This window comes from Chlorocebus sabaeus, chromosome 9 (genome assembly GCF_047675955.1).
Source record: "Chlorocebus sabaeus isolate Y175 chromosome 9, mChlSab1.0.hap1, whole genome shotgun sequence".
Taxonomy (NCBI): domain Eukaryota; kingdom Metazoa; phylum Chordata; class Mammalia; order Primates; family Cercopithecidae; genus Chlorocebus; species Chlorocebus sabaeus.
In genome coordinates this window covers 102106410-102122834 of record NC_132912.1, presented here as the reverse complement: position 1 = coordinate 102122834, position 16425 = coordinate 102106410, and the positions used below count along the sequence as shown (strand labels likewise).

Here is a 16425-nt window from a genome sequence, read left to right as displayed (position 1 = left end):
CCAGAGAGTCCCCTCTGCTGACAGCGAAGGTACGAGACACAGAGACGGGCACTAAAGAGTCAGGGGCCAAGGATGTGAGTTGCAAAAGGGAAGATATAAACACAAAAGGAAAGAGACAAAGAACAAAGTGGGTGAGACAGTCTGTTCCTGGATCTTCACAACATCACACTTCTCTGCAAAAAGGAATCTTGACTCTGAAAACACAGAAATCACATACTCTTACAAAGTCACTCTCCAGAAAGACAAGAAAATAAAATGGATTTTGCTGAAAGTCATCTGAAAAGATGTGCAACACATCTTGGAATCAGAGGCAGAAGCACAAGCCGAGCCCTGTGGGAAGCATATAGGCAGCATTCTCTGAGGCTCCCATTTTGAGCCAGCAAACATGCTGGGAGCCCAGCGCTGCATTCCCACCAAGCTCTCCCAGCTCCCACGGAGCTCAACTGCCAAGGGCACCTGCATGGGTACTCAGAGGCCTGAATGGAAAGTGTGTGCTCCTGCTAGGGGCATCCTTGAGGAAGCTAGATCCTGCCTCTGACTCCTAGGAGCTCCCTCTGGTTACAGTGTTGGTGAAGAACTGTGCATTGCTAGAGGATAGGGATAAAGGAAGAACAATATCTCTAGCAGTGTTAATGTGAATCAACTTGAATTAAATCATAGCCACTTTGTGGTAAGTACCAGTGGTCCAAAGCATCTCTCTGTTCCCTTTTCCTTCTCTTTCCCCACAGAGTTGGAAATGGTGCTGGCTATCACTTGGGGGCCTGGGTAGAGTTGAGTGTGTAGTAACAGTCCAGTCCCTCCCCTTCAAGTGGTGTCTGGGCACGGGACCCATGGGAACCTGTCTTCATCTCTCTTATCTGATCATTCCCAGAGTCCTTTTTAAGGAGCTAAATGAAACCAGTCTGCAGATGATAGCATACGGAAATAGACAGCTTCTGCAGTTTTATTTGCTAAACCAAATGATTTTATTTGAAATGACCTACCTGATAATCCTTTACTCTGACATGAGATGTTAACGAATATTAGAATGGGCCTCCAATATTATGAGACACAATGGAGTTAAGAAACCCTCTATTCTCAAGAAGAATCATAGTTCTAAATGTAGAAATGTATACACCAAATTGTATACATTGTATACACCAAGCTGTAAACACTGTATACAATGTATTATACGATGTATAAATGTATACACCAAACAGAAAGGAGACCTGTTCTTTCCACATGTGCATACCTGTGTGTGCACCTATTCCAGCTACCCTGGGTTCCTGGCAATCAGAACCAAGAAGAAGACAGTGTAGATTATGTTCCCTTCGCCTCATACAGGAAAGCCAGAGACTTCTTTGTAGCCTCAAGTTCAACTTTGAAGCATAGGTCATCGTGCCAGTATTCCAGCAAACTCATAATCTCACTCCTCATCCTCAAAGGCTGATCAAGCTAGCTTCAAGCATAGGGGGAGGGGGCTGGGCCAAGACCCTGTAAGATTTTATCGCCTTTTGGCTTAGACTTAAGCTCTCCCTCAACCTATAGGGTTGAGGTTCTTGGCCAATGAAAGATGCTGGGTGGCTGGACCATGGGCTGAGCCTTCACCTGGGGTAACTGGGGTATGGCTGGCCTTTGCAGTTACTTCACACTTCACTACACTAAATATGGATTCTGGGAGGACGGAAAATGTCTTTTTACCCCTATTGGCTAATAATATTTCTTTTTCCTTCTGAAGATTTACAGAGATGCTCAGTAACATGGGGAGAGAAACAGAAAGAGCGTTATGCTTCTTTTCAGTTAACTAGTTTTAAAGGAGAAATCAATGTTGCAACTTTATTTCTATCTCGCTGATGCCATTGAAAGCTTTTGAAAGAAAGAACTAGAGACAGGAAGGAAGGAAAGGAAGAAATCGGATAACATATTCCTTCTACTTAAAACAATTTTTTTTTTTTTTTTTGAGATGGAATCTTGCTCTGTAGCCAGGCTGGAGTAAGGTGGCATGATCTTGGCTCACTGCAATCTCCACCTCCCCAGTTCAAGCGATTCACCTGCCTCAGCCTCCCAAGTACCTGGGATCAAAGGCATGCACCACCATGCCTGGCTAATTTTTGTATTTTTAGTAGAGATGGGGTTTCACCGTGTTGGCCAGGATGGTCTCGAACTCCTGACCTCGTGATCCACCCGCCTTGGCCTCCCAAACTGCTGGGATTACAGGTGAGAGCCACCATGCCTGGCCACAGCATTGGGCTAGGAAGCCATATGTAGGCCTTTTTTTCTCAGAATTTCCACCTCTTTCAGTCTTCTGGAAGAGATCACAGACATTTCTAGGTAACATATTAGAATCCTAGGAGTAGTCCCTAATGTGATGGAGGATGGAAATTTCCTTTAGAGAACTAAGGTTTGCCAACGTCCTGTAACCCGTCCCTTGCCCATCGAGAGTTCTACTGAGCACCGATGCTTCCTTCATCAACCTTGATTGAGATTCGTTGTCTTAAGTATAATAATGTACCAGGGTCTTTTCAACTTTACAGATCTCCTCCAACTAAAGTTCTGCCACTCTTCAGACTGGACAGGTACTTCATTTCAGCCACTGGCTGGGCTATTACACTGTAACAATTACACTGTAAATTGTTCCACTATTTTCACTTAGAAATTGCATTCCAGAATATGATGGATCTGAAACCTGTATTTTCCTGTGCTGTGTGAACTAGCCAGGACACCAGGAAGCATCTTGGCCGGTCACCAACTTACTGGGTGATTTGAAGCAAGTCATTTCCTTAGTTTCACTCATGTTAAAATGGTATCTACCTTGTCATGTTCCAGGGACTATGATATCAAGCTCTGGGACTCTCTGACAATTCCCACCACAAGGGAATACGTAAAATCTTTTTTGTGATGCGAGGAAAGACCCTATTTGGCATTGAAGTGGCCACTGTAAACACTAACAGCTGAAAGCAAAATTCAGACCCGTGAATCAGAAAGAAAGGTAGAGAAATAATTCTTTCTGGATCACACTTTTAATCAGAAGAAATGCCATGCCCTTTAAACACAAGTGCAATAACTACACAGGAAACAGCAAGAAGGCACAGCACAGAAGAGGCAGAGCAAACCAGCCATCAGCCCTGTGCCTGCCCCCCACCAACAGCATGCATGGCCAGCTGGCAGATACCTCTCCACTAGCTGAGAGGTGGAGAAGCAGGAAAGAGAAGCAGATAAGCAGCGTATTGCACAAGGGTGGAACTTACATCCCCAAATCTTGCAGTCACTTCTTACTGCGGACAAACCCCACAGACACAATAATAGCATATGAGAGTTTCTGAGTAAAGGCCATGAATGAATTGTTACTGCACAGAAAGAAGGGCTGAACCTCTGCCCAAGCACACAAATCACCTGCCTGCATTTCCTGGAAGGTGGCAATAAGCAGTGCCTCCCCTCCCAACCCCTGCTTCCCCCCAGCCATGTGAGCAGAGAAGCCGCAGAATACATTCCAAACACAAGAACCTAAGCTCCCATGGTCTGTGGGTACCTGGCAGGAAGCAGTGCTCCTGGCAGAACATTACAAAGAGGCTGCCAGCATTTGTCTTAGCCCCAGCCCAGGTCCAGGTCCCCAGAGCGGGCTGAGGCAGGACTACGATGGGGAGGACGAGGAAGGGGTTTGAGAGATACATACGAAAGACAGAAGATCCAGCCAGACTTCCAACCTTCCGCACGTCATTATCTAAGGACAGAAGGATGCAGTGGGTTTCAGAGGCAACTCAGAAAACACACTTCTTATGGGAATCTTCCCTCTTCTATCCACCCCCAGCACCAATTAACCCTGTAAAAACCAGGCAATTAAATGGAAGGGTAGGGAACCAGTATAAAAAGCAAAATAAACTCGTCTTTTCACAGTGAAACCTACCACCCTAGATCCCTAACACTTGACAATATTACTGCTTTTTACAATTCAATTTTTGTCTCCTTTCTTTAAGCACTAACTGAATGAAAAGTGATTCATACACACATTTTGCAGAGGAAGGAACTAAAGCCAAGGAAGTTAAATGGCTTGTCCAGGGTGATTAACAGGAGTCAAAGGAGGAGTCAAGACTTGAACCCCTCTGCTTTTTCTACCATATCCCATTACTTTCCCAATAAACAAACGGAAACTAGAATACCTGAGCAAGCAGTGGTCATGATGGCTGGGACGCCATAGTAAGTAAAGGCTCCATTCTCAAAGCGAAGGCCTTCCTTACCAACCTCCACCTCCACTTTACCCTGGGAAAAAAAAAAAAAGGAAGTGTACTATGAATGTATATGAGCACTTCCAGTTCTACTATTGACTAGAACCCTAAGCATTTCTGTTTGGATAACAAGTGGACTAGACCTGTGTTCTTATCACAGAGGAATGTTAATTCTCTCCAGATTTAAATTTGAGAAAGCACTTCCAACTTAAGTAGCTCTTTGCAGTAAATTCAGTGCTTCGTTGTTCATAAAACAGCAGCCAGTCATGAATAACCAAGCTGTCGTTGTGTACTGTAATGGCCCTTCCATGATGCAGGCCTAAGTACTAGCTAACCCAGGGCCTCATAAACTGCCCCACTGGTTTAGTCCAAGACTGGACCATTTCTAAGTCAGGTCAAGATAAAATCTAGGCCGGGTGTGGTGGCTCACGCCTTAATCTCAGCACTTTGGGAGGCCAAGGCGGGTGGATCACAAGGTCAGGAGTTCGAGACCAGCCTGGCCAATATGGTGAAACCCCATCTCTACTAAATATATAAAAATTAGCTGGGTGTGGTGGTGCACGCCTGTAGTCCTAGCTGCTTGGGAGGCTGAGGCAGGAGAACTGCTTGAACCAGCAGAGCTTGCAGTGAGCTGAGATCGGGCCACTGAACTCCAGCCTGGGAGACAGAGCAAGACTCCATCTCAAAAAAAAAAAAAAAAAAAAAAAAAAAGATAAAACCTAATTCTGTGTGAAGCTTGTTTAATTAATTGCCAATAATAGTGATAGCTGACGTGTAATGCATAGCATGCATGGACATGACACTGTGTTATGTGCACTGCATAGATTCTCATGCAATTAGCCCCACAACCCCATGAAGCCTATGCCATTTTTATCCCCGATTTACTGGGGACTCAATTTTGAGGCTCAGAGATTGAATAACTTGGTCAAGGTTAGTTGGGAGATGGCAACAATGGAATTTTAAAGCCATAGTTTTCAAATTTCTGAGCCTACACTCTTGCTACTACATTTTATTCCATGTTTTATTTGAAAACTGTTAAGTTTATATTCAGTATAAGACATGAAACTATGTGCTCATTACATTATACAAACAATGTAACAGGATTTCTGTTGATTTCCAACAGTGAAGCACATGACTCCATTTTTTGGAGAAGAGAGGTCATTTTGTTCAGATCATTTGGAAGGATATATGTGAGGCAAATTACAGTGACAGAGCAGAGAGGTTGGAAGTGGACTGTAACAAGGAGACCATTTCTAAGTTCATGTGAGCTTAATTAAGATTCTAAAACACAATCAGCATATTTAGGATTCACAAGGTTATGTTGGGAAGGGACAGGGAATCAGTGACAGAGCTAATGGTGAAGCCAGACAGGGCACCAGCAGTGTTACAAGCTGTAATCATGTCAGACACTTATTTAAGACAGGCCTATTCAGGTATCCAGAGCAGAAGGTGATCATACTTATGTGAGCACTGGGGAGATGTTGCACTTCTTTGAACAGGTCATTTTTCCCCTTCCTGGTCCTCTTAAGGGGGAGAAGATTCCAGGAACTACAAAGGCTGAAATGCAGCTGAGAGAATGAATGTGTCCCGTGCACCTCCAGAGAGCAGAGCAGGGACCAGTAAGGAAGTCAGAGATGGTGAGATTTCCACTCAACAGAGAGAAGGGTTTAAAGAAGAGTTGTCTAAAATTCAGCAGGCAGTGGGCAGTTTCATTTCAGGGGATGTTCAAGCAGAGATGAGGAGGTATTATAGTTTCTGCAGAGCAGCAGTTCTGGAAGTTTAGAAGCAAAACCCCTATTGGAGAGGTATTCACCCCACCCCAAACATTGCTGAGTTGTCAGACTAAATGTGAAAGATCCCAGCACTCCCAGGACACCAGTCTTCTGTGTCTAGCCCCCTCCTGTGGGTCATGAAGAAATGTCCACCCAGCTGGCCTTGTTCCTGAGGCAGCCAGCTAAGTCCCGGAACTTGGTGCTGAAGGAGGCATGGCCATTTCTTCACCCTGGAGATGCCCTCATCTGGCCCTTAGAGGTTCCCTGACTTTCTTACTCACCTGTAGAAGCAGCACAAAGTAGTCCACAGGGCGGTTGCGCTGGTAGAGGTAGTGTTCCGGGGCCTTCTTGTTCTTCTCATCAAACTTCAGCTCCTGGATCACGTTGGGATGTTTCAGGAGCCGGAGCAGGATCTTCTCCGAAAGGTACAGAGACTTAAAGGGCTCCACTTCTAGAGGCGAGTAGGGGGTAGGGAGGAATCAGCATCAGCTGTGTCCCACCCATTCCAGCAGTGGCAGCTGGGAGGAGTCAGAGTGGGCACAATGAGGGCCCCCTATGCATGTACCAGGGCACCAGGCTGGCAGGGCTTCTGCAGTTCCTTTGGAGTGGAGAATCCTAATCCCAAGTGTGCATCTCAGGGCCTTACCCATGTCCTCTGCAGATGTGTGTCCCTGCACTGGCACCTCAGGAGAAACAGGTCTCCATCTGGAAATGTCTGTTTCATTACTAATTTTCTTTGATTTTATTTAAAATTGGACATGGATAGCTAAGCCACATAAACAACAAATACTTTAATGCTATAATTGAATGAAATGCAGATAATTTAATCCGGCTTATTTGTATGACATATATCTGCTGAATGAAATGAAATCCCACGTTACTAGAGACAGGCAATTATTTAAATAATAAGTTGTCAATAATATGAGGCATCCTTGCATCATATTTATATATTACAGCTATTACTTATATTACATATGTTAAACTTATATTACTTATATTACATATGCTCTGGGAAGTAGTTAAAAGAAATCTGTATTCAGAACTAGAAATTCTATCTTAAAGCAGCTCCAACTGAAAATTTTCTACTCTTTAGCACCTAAAACAGTGCTAGCGCTCATTATACACTCAATAAATACGTGCTGGATTAATTAAATATTGAACTTCATGATAGACATGATCATTCTAGGTCAGTACAATAATTAGGCATGGATGGTCAGAGGGTTCAAAGACAAACTTGACCTTCTTCACAAGAAGGAGTTTATCTTTGGATTTTCTCACTTTTTTTTTCTTTCTAAAGATCCCAAGATTCACAATCCACTTCTGTATTTAAACAATTCATAGCTTCTATGGCATTGCTCTAGGGCACCGTAAGTCTAACAGACAGGGAGATGGCCTCAGGCTTCAGCCAGGAAGTGAGTAGAAAAGGGAAAAGTGTGGCAATGGTTTCTTTAGCTCTTTTCTCTGGTAGAAGAGTTGAATTATACTCATTTCTTCCTCTATAAGATCAGGCCTGGGGCTCAATACGACAGTAGGTGGCATCCATTACCCTATCTAAGGCAACCTCCTTCCTAGGACAGTGCTTCTCAGTCCTGACAGCATACTGGAATCAGGCTGGAAGATTTTAACAAGGATTGGTGCCTGGGTCCCACCCTAGAGATTGTGTTTTAGCTTCTCCGGAGTGGAGACTTGTCCTACCTGTGGCCATGAAGCGGTGTGTGGCCAGCAGAAGCTGTGGTGAGATCTTCACCCGCATCTCTGTGTCCGAAAGCTTAAACAAGGAGAAGTCATGCCGCTTCCGCTCCCGGTGTGGGACCCTCTGCTTTTTCCGATTGTCAGCTGCGGGGTCACAGAGGACAGATTGCAGCTGTCTCAGAATCACTGTTGGTCTTTGGAGGTTTTCCCAGAATCACAGGGGACAGATAGAACATTTCTGCAGTGTCAACTATGGGTGACATCACAGTATCACCCAGGAAGTAGAAGGATGTTGGTGAGGGATAGACAATGGGAGACTGCCATCATTTCAGTGTTTTCCACACTTAGCGGGTGTATAGTAGAAAAAGGGGAAAGCTGGCTTGGGGTACCCAAGTCTGGGGTTCTGGGGCTGGTTCCACTACTTACTCACCATGCAACCTCTCTAAGCATCAGAGTTTTTATTTTAATCTGTACAAGGAGGCTAGTAATATTTAATATAGCTCTCATACTCATCTTGTGCAATTAATTATGAGACTCCAACTGGAAGCTACGTGTGAGAATGCTTTTACACAAAGTCATACACACACAAGGGACCTGCATTCTTAGTATTGAGAGGGTTGCAGGGGCCCAGGGAATTTCTGACTCTGTCCCCCTCCTTTCCCCTGAACTGGCCTCAACTAGTCTCCTGCTGCTTATCTGAACCATGCTCTGAGTGGTACCTGAAGCATGCCACACAAGGGAAGAGGGCAGCCACTACCTCTTATCTCACAATTTCCCTGCTTCAACCCCAGTCCCTCCACTGGGAGGGAATCAGGGGAAATATAGGGAAGAAGAGAGGAGAAGAAATAAGATTGGACCTATAATCTCTAAAGGTGGGTTTTCTGGGTGGGGGGCCTCAGGCAGGGTCTGGTACCTCCCAAGAGCCTATATATCAGGCATGTAATTATTGGTTGAAAAAATTTGCTTTTTCCAATTTAATTTGTTCTCATTCTTTTTAAAGCTTATCTAAATATATCTACTTCCCCCCCCCCCCCTTTTTTTTGCTTTCTCTTTTTGGTACAGGAAATGTTTCCTTTGGTTCTTTCTCTTTCGTTTTCCCTGAGTTTTGAGTAAAATTTTGAAACTGCTAGCCCATCTTATCTGCATTAAGGGGAACAGGGAAAGGGATTTGGGTTTTCTCCAAACTTGGCCTAAAGGGAAACAGGGCCGTGGGGGAACATCTGGTGCAAGCTGAGTGGCTGCAGTGAGAATGAAAGGGAATGAACCCTTGTGGCAGGAAAATAAGGCCCCTGAATCTGGCTCCTTGGTGTGCCCTCTCTCCTTTTCGGGCTTGCTTTTGGGTTTCCTTCTAGAAGGGATAAAGTGCCCTCCTGCCGGCGCAGCTCTTCCGTGGCCCGCTCTGACTCTGGGACTTCGCAGTCATCTGGCCCCTGCTTTGACACTCCTTTTGCTCAAGTCATAGTGGGCAGACCTAGACCCAGGTGTCCAGATCACCTGAGGTCAGGGTCATGCAAGAAGAAAGACAGTATCCCTGGCTTCTGGGCCTTTTCACAGCTCTTAAGGAATCATGCCAGCAGCTGATTTACCCTAATCTGCTCCTGTAGAAAGAGGATCACTCAGCAAAAGAGTAGCAAACACAGGTTATCAGCCTCACTCTCACTAGTGAGCAACTGTCTGATTTGTATAAGTTTGCCTAAATAGTCCTCTTCTCCCCCATCAGATTGCTACTTAAAATGGCATCATTAGGGAATCATTCCTCTGCTCGCCCCTTCATTCCTTAGATTTTAATAGTGTGTGCTTGAAGCCTTAATGTTGTTCAAACAAGTGCCCTGGGAGTTTACTCATTTAGACTATTATCAGCACCTAACACCTTAGCGTGAATGGCTTCACTAGTTTATCTGAGACATCCGGGATTTTTATTTTTTTTTTGGGACAGTCCTCCCAGGCTCCCGTGCTGGAATGCAGTGGTACAATCTCAGCTCTCTGCAGCCAGGGCCTCCCAGGCTCAAGGGATCCTCCCACCTTGGTCTTCCAAGTAGCTGGGACTACAGGCATACACCACCACACCTGGCTAACTGTTATATTTTTTGTAGAGATGGGGTTTCACCATGTTGCCCAGGCTACACCTGAGAATTCTAAATCAAGAGTGGCAGGCAGAGGTTGGGGAGGGAGAGGACATTTCCAAGCTCGATCTCCACGTGAGGAAGACTTATGGCATCAAAGCTCTTTCTACCAGGAGCCAGTTTCTGAAAGGCCGCATCTCACAAACTAAGGACCGAAGTCTGAAATGAGTTATCTGCAAGGAAGGAAAGGATGGCTATTCCATGAGATTAAATTCTGAGGAGGAAACAATTCCTGGCCTAGGGACTCCCATGGACTTAGATAACATTCCAATCCTAGAGACAAAGCATGCCTTTGTAGTGTTTGCAAGCAAAGGTTTGATAAGGTTCAGTAACCCAAAGTATTCACATCTGCATAGAAAAGCCTATATTGTTCCTGAGTGAGGGAGTTAGGACCGGGAGCAGACCAGAAAGAAGGAAACAGAGACAAGAGCAGGGATTCTAGTGGCAGGGAAAGAACAGAAACCCAGGGTGGTGGGCTGAAAGGCATAAGAGGACAGGGAAGTGGGTAAGAAGGAATATTCCGTTTTTGGCTTAGGTTGTGAGTAGGCAATCTCATGACTGTCTCTACTGCTCACTGCTGTTCTGGTGTGAGTGGAACCCCTGTTGGGGTTTGCATCTAGGTGGATGAAGCAACCAAACAAGAACAAAGGGGACAGAAACAAGGGCAGAGGGGCCTCTGGGCACCATCCTGGGAACACTGTGTTTCCTGTAGTCTCTTTTCTACCCAAAGGCTGGGAGGTCTCCTTTTCATAGTCTTGGCTCAGTTCCTGAAGGCTCCCTCCTGATAAACACTTAGCTAGCATGTTCCCAGTGACTCAGAAGTGATTCCAGCTAGGGTATCTTGCCACAGCAGCACCTGGCATAAGTGGCTGACACACATCAGGGCACAGAGTTTGCCATGATACCCTTTCTATAAATCAAACAAGGCCTTACCTGAGAGTCTTGGAGGGAAATAAGATGACCCTGGGAACAGTCAAGGCTGTGCACTTACTGTAGAGATCCGTTTCATCCAGGATCTCTGACTTGATGATCTCCTCTATGATATCCTCCAGTGTGACAATGCCCATCACCTCATAGAAAGGATCTCCTTCTCCCTCATTATTCACCCGCTGGACAATGGCCAGATGAGATTTTCCTAGAGAACAAATGAAATCACAGTTAAGTATCGGGGACATCTTCATAGATCTTTCTTTGTAAGAAAAATGATACAAAGTTGCATCTGACCAATCTCAGGACTGCACTCATCCCTGGACCTCCTTAAAACATGAAGTTTTTATGCAAGGGCTTATAAGTGCAAACCTTAGTCTTTTAAATTTGTGTTTCTATTTAGGGAAGTTACTGAATATACTCAAAACCAGTTGATATTTTTTCTTTGAACTTTTACATATTAGCAAGTATGTGTTAGCTGATATAATATATACGAATTGAAAGAGCAAGAAGTTAGAGTCAGAATTATGGTAAAAGTCATTCTCCTCCCCTAAGCCCCCTTCCCCACTAACTATCCCAGTTACTATCCCTTGGCAAATCATTTAATCTCCACCGAATTACCATCTCTCATCTAGAATCAGGAAATAACGCCAGTGTGGTGATTTAAAACATGGCCTTCATGGTATGCCTCCCACGGAGAGGTGTGGTCTACAGCCCCTTCCCTTGAATCTGGGTGGGCTTGTGACTACTTCAACCAAAAGAGAATGGGAAATGAATGTCCATTATAAGATTTCTGAGGCTAGGTCATAAAGGCATGTAGCTTTTGCTGCAAGAACATCGTAAGAAGTCTATTACCCTGAGGCCACCATAGTGGAGAGGCCACATGTAGGTGCTTAGGTGCCAGTCCCAGCTGAGCCCACCCTTCCAGCCTTCCCACCTAAGTGCCAGCAGTTTGGCGAAGAAGCCGTTTTGGAAGTGGATCTGCCAGTCTCAGCTGATCCAGCCCCTTGTCTCACTCACTCCCCAGCCAAGCAGGCAGCCTGCCTGCCTGCCTTCCTTCCTTCCTTCCTTCCTTCCTTCCTTCCTTCCTTCCTTCCTTCCTTCCTTCCTTCCTTCCTTCCTTCCTTCCTCTTTCTTTTCTTTCTTTCTCTTTCTTTTCTTTCTCTCTCTCTTTCTTTCTTCTCTCTCTCTCTCTCTCTCTCTCTCTCTCCCCCCTTCCTTCCACAGCCTCCCAAGTAGCTGGGACTACAGGTGCCCGCCACCACGCCAAGCTAATTTTTGTATTTTTAGTAGAGATGGGGTTTCACCGTGTTAGCCAGGATGGTCTTGATCTCTTGACCTCATGATCCTCCCACCTTGGCCTCCCAAAGTGCTGGGATTATAGGCGGGAGCCACCTCGCCTAGCCTCTCCCCAGCCTTTTAAGCAGCTTCCAGCTGTGGCCCCAGACACTGAAGCAGAGATAAGCCATTCCCGCTGTACTTCTTTGGAATTCCTGACTCACAGAATCTGTGAGCATAATAAAATAGTTGTTGTTTTATGGCTCTAAGTTTTGGGGTAGTTTGTCAGTAGCAATGGTAGCTTGAACAATCAGTACCTGTAAGGTGATTGTGGAGCTCCAATGACCTAGTGAATATGTGAAAAGACTATAAACTACAAGGTGTCACTGGCAGAGACTTCACAGACTTCATTTTTATTGACCGATGACTGAATAATAATAGTTTCCATTTACTGAAGTCTTACTATGTGCCAGAGAACTCTAAATTTATCTATTTAATTCTCATAACAACCACTGAGGTAAGTGCTATTCTCCACATTTTACAGATAACAGAACAGAGGCACATATTGGTTAAGTAGCATGTCTGAAGTTACACAGCCTGTAAGAGCAGAGCTGGATTGCAAACCCAGGTAACTAGGTACAGTACTAACCTGGGGACTGAAGTTTTGTCTAACAGTCCTGCTTCATATCAGTTTGTTTTCTTCTGCTGTATAGACACATTTCCTGGTCCTTTCTCTCTCTCTCTTTTTTTTTTTTTTTGAGGTGAAATCTCAGTCGCCCAGGCTGGAGTGTAGTGGTGCGATCTCCGCTCACTGCAAGCTCCACCTCCCAGGTTCATGCCATTCTCCTGCCTCAGCCTCCTGAGTAGCTGGGACTACAGGTGCCTGCCACCACGCCCGGCTAATTTTTTGTATTTTTAGTAGAGATGGGGTTTCACTGTGTTAGCTAGGATGGTCTTGATCTCCTGACCTCGTTATCCGCCCACCTTGGCCTCTCAAAGTGCTGGGATTACAGGCGTGAGCAATCGTGCCCGGCCTCCTGGTCCTTTTTCTAAAATGAAAATCTGGTTGGTTCTTTTCCTTGGCTCAGAGACATTTAAGGAGAAAATCTGGGGTACTGACTCAGATGTTATTATGGAAAACAATAAAAAGCAAGTTCATGCTTTATTAGTACCCTTTATAAACTCTTCCTTGGCCATTGCTAAAAAATATCAGTCAAGAGGAGTCATCAGTTCGCAGGAGGCATAATTAACCATTAAAACGTAAATAAACTTCTGTATCAAATATCTGAAATCATAAGACAGCTACCCATTGGAGTTTTTAAACTAAAACAAAATTGGAAAGATGGCATTCGTATCACCCAAGAATGGTCTCTAATTTCTTCCCTGCCTTCAACCTAACCTTCAGCCTACTTCTGTACTGATCTGATTATGTTACAGCTCTCCTCAAAAACCGTCTATGGCTCCCAACTGCTTACAGAATCAAGTCCAGGCTCATTAGTTTGGTATAATATCATCAAGATTCTGCAATGTGGCTCTTCCCTGTCTTAACTGTGTGCGCTGCTACATCCCCTAATCATTCTACTCCATGCGTACCAGGTTACTACCACTTCCTCGATTTCTCTTCCCCATTGCCGCCATCTCTCCTACCACCAACTTTGAGCTCTAGCCCAGGTACCAGCTCTCCAAGAAAGCTCCCCCAGATCTACCCCACTCTGAATCTGAACCAACCTCTATTTCAGCATTTATCACAAATTGCTACTTCCTGTAACTAGCAATGTATGTGTCCTACACTAGACAGCATTTCCTCCTCACATCATGAACTACTTTAGAACAAAGGATCGTATACTTAAATAAGGTTCCCTCCATATATCGGACAGCCAATCAGTGCCTGATGAAACAAAGACTGAATAAAAACTCATAATTTATACAATAGGTGATATTAAAACGGGATACTAAAGAAAGCCTTTATTTTTTGATAAAATATAATAGTATGTTTAAATTAAAATTTAAATCCTGAATCATTGGTTCTAAAATTATCCTTCCTGGAAACAACTACATCCTACCCAGTTGGGTCAAAGTACTTTGTAGCTTAAAATAGATTATATTAATTGTTAGAATGTGCTCAATTTAAAGTTTTTCATTTCTAACACATTTTTCTTAACTTATGGCACCGATTCTCACTTTTCTGCTAACATGTGCTAGCAGATGACAAAACAAATGACTAGTATAATGAAAAGCCTTGGAAAAGTGATTTCTTAAAATTGTTTCCTATAATTGGATTTTTTTTTGTAATGTGAACCCTGGAATACATATAATACAGCCATACTCCCTACCACTAAGATAATTTGTTCATATGATGAAATTAAATGAACAGTTTTCGATATTTTGCAGAGGACTATAATTTCCACATGAAAACCCGCCATTGCTGTATACTCTGAAAGTTCAGTTTGAGGACACACTATGTTATCCCCAAGGAACAGAGACTTTCAGCTCTAATTATATCATATTTAAGATAATGTGCCCAGGTAAGCTATTTAGAAACATTTTATTATTTACTCTCGGCCTCTGAGCTTCCCTCCAAAGCCTGTCAAGATCTTCTACAAACAAATGAAGGAAGCCATTTCTTCTTATGTACAGACCAGGATGGGAATTGCCAATCACAATCCTTATTCCGAGTTGACACTCACAGAGACAAGAAAACCAGCTGTTTCCATGACACACATACCACACACACTCATGAAAGGTTGGTCTTTTAGAGCCCTATGCCTGCACCTCCCCTACTCCCTTCCTGGGCCCTAGAGGTGCCGGGGGTGGCCCTATGTGAAGCCAATCTTGAGACAAATGCAAGTCACTCCCTCCTGCCACAGCACTTTGCACACATCTCTGTATTGGCATTTATAATAACAATGATAGCTGTTATTATTATTATTGAAGCTACCTTTTGCTATGCACACTCCGGGGGCCAGGCACAGTGTCAGGCATCGCACACACATTATTTCACCCTGGTTGTTTTCTATTTATAGGTGATCTCCACTGCCACCCGTGAGGGTAAGCTCCCTGAGAGGCAACAGGTATGCTACGACCCATTTACTTCTATTTCCTCAGAATCTAGAATAGCACCTGGCATATTATCAGTAAGGAAATACAAATCAAAATCTCACAACTCTTAAAAACGCAACTCCAAAAGTGGGCAAAAGATTTAAGTAGATATTTCTCCAAGGAAGATAAACAATTGGTCAATGCACGTGAAAAGATGCTTAACATTGAGAAGTCAACAACTAGTAGCTGATAACTGGATATCCACATGCAAAAAAGTGAAGTTGGATGCCTACCTCATACTATACATAAAAATGAACTAAAAATGGATCAAGCACCTACATATAAGAGTAAAAACTATAAAACTCTTAGGAAAAAAAATAGGAGAAAACCTTACCATAGGCAGTGATTTCTTAGGACACCCAAAACACAATTAAATAAAAAAAAAAATAGATCAAATGGACTTCACCAAAATTAGAAACATCTATGCAAAGTACACCACCAAGAAAGGTAAAAGACAATTCACAGAATGGGAGAAAATATTTGCAAATCATTAAAGGACTCATATCCAGAATATATAATGAAATATTACAACACATAAAAAACCAACTCAATTAAAAGGTGAGCAAAGGATTTGAACAGATATTTCTCCAAAGAAGATATACAATTGGTCAATAAGCAAATGAAAAGATGCTTAACATTGTCATCACGAAGGAAATTCAAATCAAGATGCTAATGAGATACTTTATACCCACAAGATGGCGATAATAAAAAAGACAGATAATAACAAATGTTGGTTAGGATGCAGAAAAAATTGAACCCTCAGACATCGCTGGTGGGATTGAAAAATAGTCTGGTGGTTCCTCAAGGTGTTAAACACAAAATTATCAAATGTCCTGGCAATTCTACTTTTAGAGAAATGAAAATATATGTCCACACAAAAACTTGTACACAAATATTCAGAGCAGTATTATACCTAATAGCCTAAAAGTGAAAACAATCCAAATGATTCCAAACAAAATGTGTTATATCAATACAATTGGATATTAACCTGCCATAAAAAGGAATGAAGTACACTCTACAACATGGATGACCCTTGAATGCATTCTGCAAAGTGAAAGAAGCCAGACACAAAAGCCCATATGTTGTATGATTCCATTTATGTAAAATTTCCAGAACAGACTAATCTATAGAGGAAGAAAGTAGATCATGGTTGCCAGAAGCTGGGGAGAGTGTGGGGCATGGCTAAGTGAGTACAGAGTTTCTTTTGGGGTGATGAAATGTTCTGGAATTAGATTTGTTGGGATGCTTGCACAACTCTGAATATACTAAAATGCATTAAGTGTGCACTTTAAAATGATGAGTTTTACGGTATGTGAATCTTATCTCAATGAA

At 43.4% G+C, this 16425-nt stretch overlaps 1 protein-coding gene and 1 non-coding gene across 2 annotated transcripts in view; one reads left to right on the top strand and one right to left on the bottom strand.

Annotated features, from left to right (window-relative positions):
* The window catches only part of CNNM1 (cyclin and CBS domain divalent metal cation transport mediator 1), a 67104-nt gene that overhangs the window by 25617 nt on the left and 25062 nt on the right, over nt 1-16425 (bottom strand). Inside the window, exons 2-6 of the mRNA XM_073019246.1 lie at nt 10781-10924; nt 7670-7810; nt 6256-6425; nt 4137-4236; nt 3653-3700 (exon numbers count right to left, since the gene is read on the bottom strand). Of these exons, the coding sequence (XP_072875347.1) occupies nt 3653-3700; nt 4137-4236; nt 6256-6425; nt 7670-7810; nt 10781-10924 (603 nt within the window). The remainder of the gene's footprint in view (nt 1-3652; nt 3701-4136; nt 4237-6255; nt 6426-7669; nt 7811-10780; nt 10925-16425) is intronic.
* On the top strand, nt 10370-10476 carry LOC119623477 (small nucleolar RNA SNORD67). The gene has a single exon (XR_005239707.1). It is a non-coding gene; the product is annotated as a small nucleolar RNA SNORD67 (small nucleolar RNA).